General features: G+C 43.2%; 1 protein-coding gene across 1 annotated transcript; it reads left to right on the forward strand.

Annotated features, from left to right (window-relative positions):
• The first annotated feature begins 333 nt into the window (after positions 1-333).
• Positions 334-7,593, forward strand: LOC135888352 (meteorin-like protein). The gene is made up of 4 exons (XM_065416159.1): positions 334-359; positions 466-875; positions 2,857-2,916; positions 7,277-7,593. Exons 1-4 carry the CDS (start codon positions 334-336, stop codon positions 7,591-7,593), a joined length of 813 nt encoding a protein of 270 aa, XP_065272231.1.
• Positions 7,594-10,696: the final 3,103 nt, after the last annotated feature.

Raw genomic sequence — 10,696 nt, forward strand, 5'->3', positions numbered from 1 at the left:
GACCAGGAATCTACATCCAGTAGTTACTGCAACAAGACTTTTGAGGCACGTTGCTGTCTCCTCTTGAAAACGGGGAGAAAACAGAGTGGAGGGAGCAATCCAGCAGTGGCCAGGCACCAGGAGGTAAGACTTACAAATCATCCAGGCTGGCTCTGACTCCCGAGGGTCATTTCTTTCCCTGTTTCGTGTACAAAAAAGGGGGATTGTTTATGTGTATTCTAAGCCCAGCTGAGATGGGGGCCTTGTTGTTCTAGGCACTGCACACATAAAAAGAGACGGTCTTAATCTGCAAGACAAAGGGTAGAAAGGGAAACAGGGGCACAGAGCAGTAAAATGGGTTACCCCAGATCACACAGCAGGTTAGTGGCAGGTTAGGGAGTGACCTCACTCTGCTGACTCCCACTAGCCTGTGCTGCCTAGGTTTTGTTCATTATTAACGATGTATTCTTGGCCTTGCCTTGGCAGTGGTTTAAGTTGGGAACCCCGTTCCCGCACCGTGGAGCAGGTCCACCTGCGCTGCACCGAGGGCTCCCTGGAATGGCTGTACCCAGCACGAGCCCTGCGTGTTGTCCTGGAGCCCAACCTGTCGAGCACCAGACACACCACTGTCTGCATCAAGCCAGCGAGTGACTTCCAGGGTGCCAGCATCTACGTGGAGCGCGCTGGCCAGCTGCACCTGGTGGTGAGCGAAGCTGAGGAGGCGCGGCTGCGCCACGTGTCCTGCTTCAGTGCCCACACGCCACAGCGGGTCGCCCTTTTCCTGCAGGCCAGCCCGCAGAGGGATATCAGCCGCAGGACGGCCAGCTTCCAGTACGAACTGCTGAGCAACCAAAGCACGGCGGGCCCTGACTTCCAGAAAATGGCCCTTGTGGAAGGTAAGGCTGAGATCTCCCATAGGCCCCAATCCTGCAAATGGATCTACGCAGGTCAACCCATGCAGAGCTTGATCCACTTCTGTAGGGGTCCCACAATGGTGCAGGGCTCCATCAACAGGGAGCCAATTTCATGAATGGGGTTGTGGTGTTCCTCGTTGCAGGAGGGGGACAATCTCTTACCTATGAACCCCAACACCTGCCCCTCTCCCTACTCCCCTTGTTATCACATCACATTGATCCTGGGAGATGCTTACAGCAGAGTCTCTCGAGCTACCCCTGTTCCGTGCTCCAAAAGCAGGAAACGCTCCCGGTGCTGTGAGGGGAAATTCTATCCTGTCCCATTTGTCAGCTAATTTAATCATGGGCACTTGAGCAAGCAGCACTGGAACACAGGGGGGAACATTTTCAAAAGCATCGAAGTGACTTACGCTCCTGCATTTCCTTTTCAGAAATTAATTTAGGCGCTTTAAGAGCCCAGAGCTCACTGAGGAGCCTAAATGCCTTTGGGGATCTTGATCGGAGTGTCTTTTGTAAATGGGATTTAGGCTCCTACGTCCTTAACGTGCTTTTGAAGATTCTACCCTGGTTCTGTTCCCATTTTGTACCCTGAGAGACCCTCAGACAATGTCTTCAGCCCACGTGGCAGTGGCTCAGGGCTGAGGCCGGCTGTAGGAAAGTGGGGGGAAAAGGACGTTGAATAAAAAGAGTAACGACAGCACTTTCCCGCTGTCCTCTCCCCTTTCTTAGACTATTGGGGGGAGGGGCTTAGTTTTGTGTACTGGCAGTAACTGAGGAAATATACTCACTTAAGGATGTAATTGTAAAGAGATTGGCACAGTCAAGCAGTGCCTGACGTAGACGTTCCGTATAATAAACTTAGTATAAATCAAAGTAAATACATAATGAAATAACCTTTACTTGGAACAGAAACGAACTGATTTCCCAGTGGCATGTTCAAAATTAGAATGACATAGAATTAAGCAGGTATGAACATCCGTCTGTCACAAAGCAGGCATGGCCCTGTAAATTACAAAATGACAAATATTCCAGCATATGCTATTAGCAAGGAAGTGGAAAGTCCCCAAGGGAAGCAGGCTTTGAGCCATGGATGGGGATTTCCAGAGTTAAACCCTCAATTCCTATTGACTTTGCATAGGATTTGAGCAACTAACGCCCTTAAGGCCATTTGGAAATCCCAGCCATAATGCTCTCTTCGACGTAGATGGATGGAGGCCCCAGATTCATTAGAGACATCCTCCTTGATTCTGGTCGTCTGATCATTCTTGCATCAGGTTTGTGTCTTTCATAGTGAGGAAATAGTCATATTGGCTACCAAGATATAATTGCCCTAGCCTAAGACAGGAAGGAATGTAACAGAAAATCAGTGAGGAAGACTTTTGCGCTGTGCTTAAAGCACAGGACTGTGAGTAAGGAATTGTGTGTTCTATTTTTGGCTCAGTGTATGACTGTGAGCAAGTCACTTCTCCCTGTGAGAGTTAAGTCATTAATTTCAGTGTCTGGAAATTCTCAGAATCCTTATTATAAAATAGCCCCGTATTTCAGAGCAATGGTCTCTACCACTGCCTCTTACCAGAGTACTACTGCAGCATTCCCAGCAATGAATATAACGTGTCACACAATGGATGGAAGGGGCTACAGAAGTGCAAAGTATTGTAACTGTTGCAATGAGCAGTTGGTGCTGCAGTCCGGGATTGTAAGACACTTTGGAAATTAAGCAAAAAACCCACCTAGAATTCTTGATATTTTCAGGGATCAAAGTAGATGGATGCGTAAAGTACCAAAGTTTTCTACTATATGATATCTCCAAAAACTACTGAACTGAAGAAAGGACAGTAAGAATATTGTTGGCCTGGTCCAAAGCCCATTGAAATCAATGGATCAGGTTACTCCCCTCAACACTTCACCGGTCTGTTAGCAATCATTATTTTATTTATCAGTAACTGATTCTTTTGTTCTTTAGCGATGTGCCGTCCTTGTGACAACATGGAGCTTCTGCTGGCCATTTGCAGTAGTGATTTTGGTAAGCAGACTTACAGGAAAATATTCTGCCTCTAATTATGCATTGATTATTTTGGCTTATTTGCCTCTTCTTTAAATACTTTGATCTTCTTGCTCTTCAATCTGAGAACTCCACTAGCTTGTGTCAAAGAATGAAATGTAAAAAGATGGGATAAATCACACCTGCAGATCAAACACAGTGAATCCAGTAGGTGGGAAGTCAAAGCAATTTTTTTTCTTTCCACGTACATTATACACACTCCCTCTTTGGCATGAAGTTTTTTGCTGGAATCATTTTGTCACAGTCCCCTTGCCTTTCACTTTCTGATAGTTTTGCACATGCACACACGTGTGCAGCAGAAATATTCTTTACTTACCTTCCATCTAGCTGCACAGATATGAAGAATTTTGTAAAATCCCTGTTTATGCAGGTTGGCTTTTTCCAAACTGATCACACCTTAAAACTGCTGTAATGGCAGAGCAATCCTTGTGGGGACTGTTCCTCGCCATGTATTTCACTGGGGGGCTGTACCCAGGGCTTAAATTCAGCCAGAGCTGTCCGGAGCAGAGCTCTGGTAAATATTTTCAAACCCCTGGAGTTTTTATAGCATATTGGTGGCTCCAGGAAATACTCTATGAGAATTTAAGCCCTGGCTGTATGTTATACCCCCCCATCAAACTTTCCCGAAGTGAGTCTGGTTAGAGATGCAACCTCACACAGATACTGTAGAACATCAGATGCAAACAATGTTAATGGACCTGATCCTGCATCGGTGGAAGTCAATGGCAAAACCCCAATTTCCACTGCCCTCGATCAAATTAAAAAAAAAAAAAAAAAAAAAAAAAAAAAAGATCTTTTTGAAAATCATTGATTCTGCTATCCCTCAAGGAGATCCTTTATCCTTGATAAACTCAGTGGGTGCAACCTTGAAACTGAAGCCAAATCAGAAATAGTTCCTGCTACATAATGCCAGCGCCTGCACATGACAAGGTCACAGATACATTTATAATTGTCCTCTGTACATTCCCTTTTATTCTACTCTCTCTCTTTCATATCGTGCTCTCAACGGTTTACTATACTTAGCACAAGTACACGCGCACACACACACACGTACGTTCCAGTTCTGGTTACTGATGGAGTCCATTGCTTGTGACAAACCTAGTTGTATGAGAAGCTTTACCCTTCATTAATGACACCGTTTTTCAGCCCCAGCATTGCACATCCCTTTTGAGAAAACAAATGCATTAATATGCTATAAAGTAGGGAAACCGTTAACATGACGCTGTAGCAAAGGCTTTATCTCCTTTATTTCATCTTGCAAAATCTCTACTGATCTGTTACTTCTCAGTATTGTCTCTTGCTCTGTAACATGTTTGTTTGTTTTATTGCACTGATTTTTCCTTTACACACCCAAATTGTACCATATTAATTATACTGGTCTAGTTAAAGCCATACAACCACCCTAATGTGGACACCGTTAAATATGCTTATAGCTAGGATTGGCAGCATTCCATTTTTATTTTTTCATAATTCCAACAGATATCAATGTTTATATTTAAGCTTTTTTCAATTTAAATTTTCAGTTGTGCACCATTATAGATTTTAATTATCTTTATTTTTATCAATTTAAACTTTCACAGGTGCGGGAACTTCTGTCGTGATATTTATTTAATGACAATAGACATTGAGATTCAAAAGTTAAAGGTTTCTAGCCATTAAAACACGAATTGTCTACATTAGACTAGCCAAAGGAAATAGCCTTACATGAAACTCTAAGTTCTCAAGCAGCACTTTTTTTACTTTGCCTAACGGTAAATTTTGATGATCATGGATGGAAATAGTGTGTCAGTTTGTGGTGAAATGGACATTTGCTAACGCTTACTGATAAAAATCGACTCCTTTCAAGCCTACTTATATGCTATAGTGATACAAGACGTCTTTATACCAGTATAACTACATCCATTCTAGGGGTTGTCCTGGTAGAACTAGATTGGCATATCAGTACAAAACTGAAAGTAGCCCAGGTCTTACTATGAAAGTGTATTCCTGTGCCAATCATCTTTCTTCTTCATTTGAACTAATTGATGCAATCTACCCCATTGTTTCTACTTGATGAAGTTATCAGTTCCCATGCAAACTCTCCCTCTGCGCAGCCAGCAGCCCCAGAGACTGACAGATGTGGAGGCCTAGGGTGCACAATGGGGGGCATTTATACTTATAGCACCAACAGACCAGAAGAAATAGCCCTTTGAACGGACTCTATTTATGACCTGACTTCCTTGCCCTACCCTCACAAATCGCTATCATCAACGTTTTTGATTAGAGAAAATAGCTGCTAATGAAAGTGTAAATGACACCAGGAGTGAATGGGGGCTTTATGGTTATTCTTAAGGCAGAGGTCTTCAGTCACTAGGCCATGAGCCGTGCAGGAGCAACTTTGAGGAACAGGAACAAGTGCATTATAGCTTGTCAATAGACTTGACTGCATCTGATTAAAGATGCTCACACAAAGAAGGAGATGAAGAGCAGAGCGGAGACATCTGTTGTGCTAAGCCCTTGCAGCCCTTGAAAATTAAATTAGCTAAGGAAGTTCCTGGACTTTTCAGAAATAAGCTCTTTGTGCCCCTTACACTAATGAGACCATTATCCCCAAAGGAAAGAGCTAAGTGATGGATATTTTGCAAAGTTCCAGCTAACTGTGTAACCTCTCATTTGCTCAGGGGCTGTTGGCAGAATGGTTGAGGGACGCTCTTGAGCGTTCCCTGTATTTTGGATTCAAATTGAATTTGTTCTTGAAGAAATGTAATAAGAAAAGTCAGTTCCCATTGATTGTTGGGGGGCGGACGGGGACGGAGAGGAAGATTTCACACCGGCAAATGCTAGGCATGAGTTTGCAGCTGTGAAATGGATGACACTCTCTGTGCTGGAGACACAAATGATTAAACTTATTTAGGCCTTTATTCTATTTTTATTTCCCAAACCAGCTCTGCTAGTTTTTACAGGTGGGGCTGGTTGTGTGCAAATGGCATGGTTTAAATGAGGCATAAAGGTTTCTGTTGCTCCGAAAAAAGGGACTGGGGAAAACGGAGGGTTTTGTCAGTAGGAGACAAAATTAGGTGTGTATGCACACCAGCTGTGCTGAAAAAAAGGTAAGATTTTCTGGTACAATTTTCTAGAGTCGAGCAGACCCAAGGTCCCAGTCCTTCACTAGCATGGACCCTGCAGCCACAGGAAGCCCCCCCTGGAAATCACCAAGAGTGTCCAACAGAACACAAACCATTACACATCCAGAGCACTGCGTACTAACAGTTCCCTCTATTTTATTTTGACTTCCAGGTCTAGTTTACATTAGGCCAGATCCTCAAATGGCATCGCTGCATTCACTTCACGGGGGGGGGGGGGGGGTGTCGCTTTATACCACTGGAAGATCTGGCCCTAAAATGTCTGTCTTGTTCACTAGGTTTTAATTTATGTTTTATACAAGAAGATTTCATATTGGGCAATACATTTTTTAAAACATCGAGTGCCCTGTAGTCCTTATGGAGGCGGAACATGGCTGCAGATTTGTCATCATCCGAATCAATCAAAACTTTGTCAAAACAAGGCTACTGATCAAATGATGATTCGGGTGAATTTTTGATTCAAGTCTAATATCTGTCCATAGTTGCATTATAGGAATGAAATAGCTAGCGTTAGTTTCCAATTTTTTTCTGACAGTCGATGCTTTACTAGTCATGGTGTTCTCTTAAGAAACCTGAAATAATACAGTACTGTAGCAATCAAAATTGCAAAATTTGTACTGGAAATCTAAAAGATAAATTAATAACCTAACAAATGGCTCTCGATTTATGATCCGTGGAGCATCTGCAAAGCCCTTCTCTGGGACTCTCAGAGGGAAACACTTCAGCTGCATTTGCACTGGTGCCTATCAATGCACCTCTACCACTGGCAGCAGTATGAGAAACGGTAGTGTAGACTGAGCCCTGCTCTGAGGCTTGGCCACACTACTACTTCCAACAGTGCTTCAACTGGTGTCCAAAAGGACTAGTGGGGACTTGGTGTGATGGCCCATGACAGGGTCACTCGCTGGGAACAGAGACTGAAAACATTTAAGGAACCCTTGAACTAGACTGTCATTGTACGTTGGTGCGCACAGCTGCTGTGTTATACCCCAGAAGTGGCTGCATGTTTGTCAGCAAGTTCTCAAACAGGTAATTAATTGTACAGTGATGTGGAACCATCGGTATAAAAGGTGCTATGTAAGATCAGAAAATTATTCCTTCTAGGGAAAAATGCACTTAAAATACTATAGTAGCTGAACTCTTTATCAGAAACAGCTGTGCCATAACCAACTCACTATTCATGTCGTCTTCGCATCTAGTGGTGAGAGGATCAATCCGAAATGTTTCCCATGACCCTGAAAATCACATGTCCCAGGTTGAAGTCAGCGGCCAGAAAGTCTACAGGCAGAAAAACAGAATTTTCCGACAGGATGAAGCAACGGGTGAATGGAGGGGCACCATAAAAACCCTGCTGCAGTGCAAGGTAAAGAAAGGTGCTGGAGATTTCCTGTTCACTGGCAATGAACATTTTGGAGAAGCTTGGCTGGGCTGTGCCCCTAGATTTAAGGACTTCAATTCTATTTACCAAACAGCCAGAGAACGGGGAACAAACCCATGTGAGTTTCAGTTTAGCTGAAATGCATGTCATGAGAGCGCTGAGTAAAAGGATTGCAGTCTCATGTTTGGATGCTGTTCATGAGGTTCAGCAAAGGCTGAAGACAGATTTCACTAGAGCTAGGGCTGGGAGAGCCTCTTCGAGTTTATGGCTTTATGAACCTCTCAAACTAGGACAGTGAAGCCGCAGAATGGTTTAAATCCATGAAGTGCTTTGTTTATAATTCAAATACAGGTGCTTCTCCTGCCTCCAGGGGAGCTTCTGATTTTTTAAGGGGCTGCTTTCCCCCCTAGCTGAAGAGTAGCTTGTGCTGTGTGTTAGAGGTAGGAGATGCCTCACAAAATCGAGGATGCACTAAGTGGGTGTCCTATCTGTTTTGTATTTTTCATTAGCATTTTTCTCCCCTATTCTCCCCCCACTTATTTTTTTTCACTCTGTGCTTCAGCTTTCACCCATTAGATTCCCTCCCTCCCTCCCCCCACACACACAGTAAGGATGATGTAGACTCAATGACATTGAGAGTTTGAGTTGAGCTACTAAGCCCACAGCCTATCAGTGGGTTTGTCAGTTGCCTGAGGTTTCTCTCTTGGGAAGTTACAGTTCATTAGAACACATGCTAACTAAGGCTCTGGGGCATAGACTCGGCTGTTGTAAATTCGTATAGCGCCCATGACCGCACCAGGTTATAGCAGCTGAAGACCTTAGTGTAGATAAGGACTCTTGTTATTATCATCATCCTGGTTAACATGAGTTACTAGCCTGATGAATTGTCCCAGTTCAGTCAAGCCCTATAAAAAAGGTACTGCAGGTAAAAACTGTTTATTTCAAGGCAAGTCTTGCCTGGTAAGGCACGCATGGTTAGCCCCCAACCACATGCATTCGAAGCACAATTCATTGTAAGTAGCGGTCGATGTGTAGAAAGTGATCCAGTTGAGACAGAACTGAAGGTTGTGCTGTATCAAAAGAGGTGAAATGGATGTCCTGTTACTGAATCTGATCTTCCTGCTTTGTGATTAAGTAAATGAACAATGTTGTTAACTTCATGTTTGCACTGTGAACTTTGCTCAGCAAAAATGAAGTTTTGAGGAACTTAAGTTTCAGAGACAGTTGGGTACATCCCAGAGTCAGCACTCGCTCTGCTCTTCTGAAAGTCCATGCTCACTGAATATCATTTGTATGAGTGGGCTTGTCTAAAGGGTTAGTGTTGTTTGGTTGGTTTTTTAAAGTGCAGTCCACATTTCCCAGCTGTACTTTGCACTTTCAAACAGTGTGTTTCCTGATCACTTATGTACTGTATTGGACTGCTTTGTATATTTAGGAACAAAATTGTACATGTTGATCCTATACATTATTGTGTATTTGTTTTGCCTTTGAGTACAAAGGCCCTTAGCTATATCTCAGCAACATTACCTGGAAAATAAAATATTTTGTTTTCAAAAGCTTAATGATCGATCGACACTCCTTTAGTAACTTAGTCTTTCAGAAGAACTTGTCGTAGCTACACGATGTTTTACTGAGTGTTAGATGTTTTTAAATACAAATGGTCCACTATGAAATTAATCTGGGTACAAGTTATGTACATATAAAAGCATGCATATCAGATATATAATATATAGTTAAGAAGAACAGAAGAAGAAGAAGAAGAAGAATGGCCGTACTGGGTCAGACCAAAGGTCCATCCAGCCCAGTATCCTGTCTACCAACAATGGTCAATGCCAGGTGCCCCAGAGGGAGTGAACCTAACAGGTAATGATCAAGTGATCTCTCTCCTGCCATCCATCACCACCCTCTGACAAATGGAGGCTAGGGACACCATTCCTTACCCATCCTGGCTAAGGAATGGTGTTGTGCAGTGCCTCACCAATCTCGAATTTAGCAACCTGAACCACCCACAGGCTGACAGAATAATGAATAACACGAGAGAGTGTGCACGTTGACTGTGTTCCTATTCCAGCCGTGCTACACTCGACACACATTTCACTGCATTAAGAGAGCGTAAAAGTCAAGACTAGCCAAAGGAACAAGTAGACTTGGTTGACATTTTTCAAATTAATTTGTTTGGAAAAAAAAAAATGGTCTTTTTGGGAAACTGAAAATGTTCCCAATATTTTCATCAAAAAAAAAAATCTTCCCCTCCTTCCCCGCAAAAAAATAAAAATGAGGGTGGGTTTTTCTTCTCTCCCCCCCCCCCCATCCTCTTTTTCTGCGGCAAAAGGGGGGAAGAAAGGGGAGGGGATACAAACACTGAAAAATTTCACACCAGAAACGAAACATGCAGAATGCCAAGTTATTTTGACATTTTCTAATTTTTTATAAACTTTACCTTGTTTGGACCAGCTCTAGTAACAATTAGAGCCAGGTGCTAAAGCAAAGATTCTCCAAGGCAAAGAACTGAGAAAAGAGGGAGCCTCGCAGCCAGACGTATTAACTGCCCATACACTTGCTAAGTGATCCTGTATCCATTGTAATGAGCGATGCCTCGGCCAGCACGCAGAATAGTCCTGGTGTAGTAAACTTGAAATCAATACTTGCACCTGCTTATACCAGGCCCAAGCGTTTCAACAGCAAGATCAGCTTCTGATGAGGCTTCATGTGTAACAGATGGGTGATAACCCCAATATTTCACTTTGGATAAAAGGGCAGTTAAATAAAACCACTACAATAAGAAGTCAGACCACGTTCATTCAATTTCATTGGCATGACAAGGTAGACAGTCATTGTTCAAGTAAATAAGTCAAGTGGTTGTGATCAGGTCAGGACATTTGGATTTTGGCACCTTGTTTCTAAGGAGCCAAATCTGGGAAAGCTAGAATGGCAGCCCACGAGATTTCATGGGCACTGATTCATTTCAGAGCATGGCAGAGACGGTTTCTTTCCCTAACTTCATACCTGACCCAGTTTCTGAAGGGTCATACTGAATCATAGCATCTGTTCTGAAGCTATACTAGACTAAAAGGTAACGGGAAGACTTCCCGGCCTTAGCTGGATTACCCCATGCATAATAGGAGCCCGTGAACGCATTTATGTGCCTCTTATAGTCATCTCGACAGTAAGAGGTTGTACAGACCTAGACAAAGCAAATTATGCAAGCAGTTTGTAATGCCCACAACTTCATTATGTAGGT

This window comes from Emys orbicularis, chromosome 13 (assembly GCF_028017835.1).
Source record: "Emys orbicularis isolate rEmyOrb1 chromosome 13, rEmyOrb1.hap1, whole genome shotgun sequence".
NCBI classification, from domain to species: domain Eukaryota; kingdom Metazoa; phylum Chordata; order Testudines; family Emydidae; genus Emys; species Emys orbicularis.

Excerpts from the sequence above, each read along its gene's own strand:
- LOC135888352 (XM_065416159.1), top strand. The coding sequence starts at position 334 with ATGGGTTACCCCAGATCACACAGCAG. Across the intron at positions 360-465 it reads TACCCCAGATCACACAGCAG|TGGTTTAAGTTGGGAACCCC; the intron begins GTTAGTGGCAGG and ends TTGCCTTGGCAG. Across the intron at positions 876-2,856 it reads GAAAATGGCCCTTGTGGAAG|CGATGTGCCGTCCTTGTGAC; the intron begins GTAAGGCTGAGA and ends TTTGTTCTTTAG.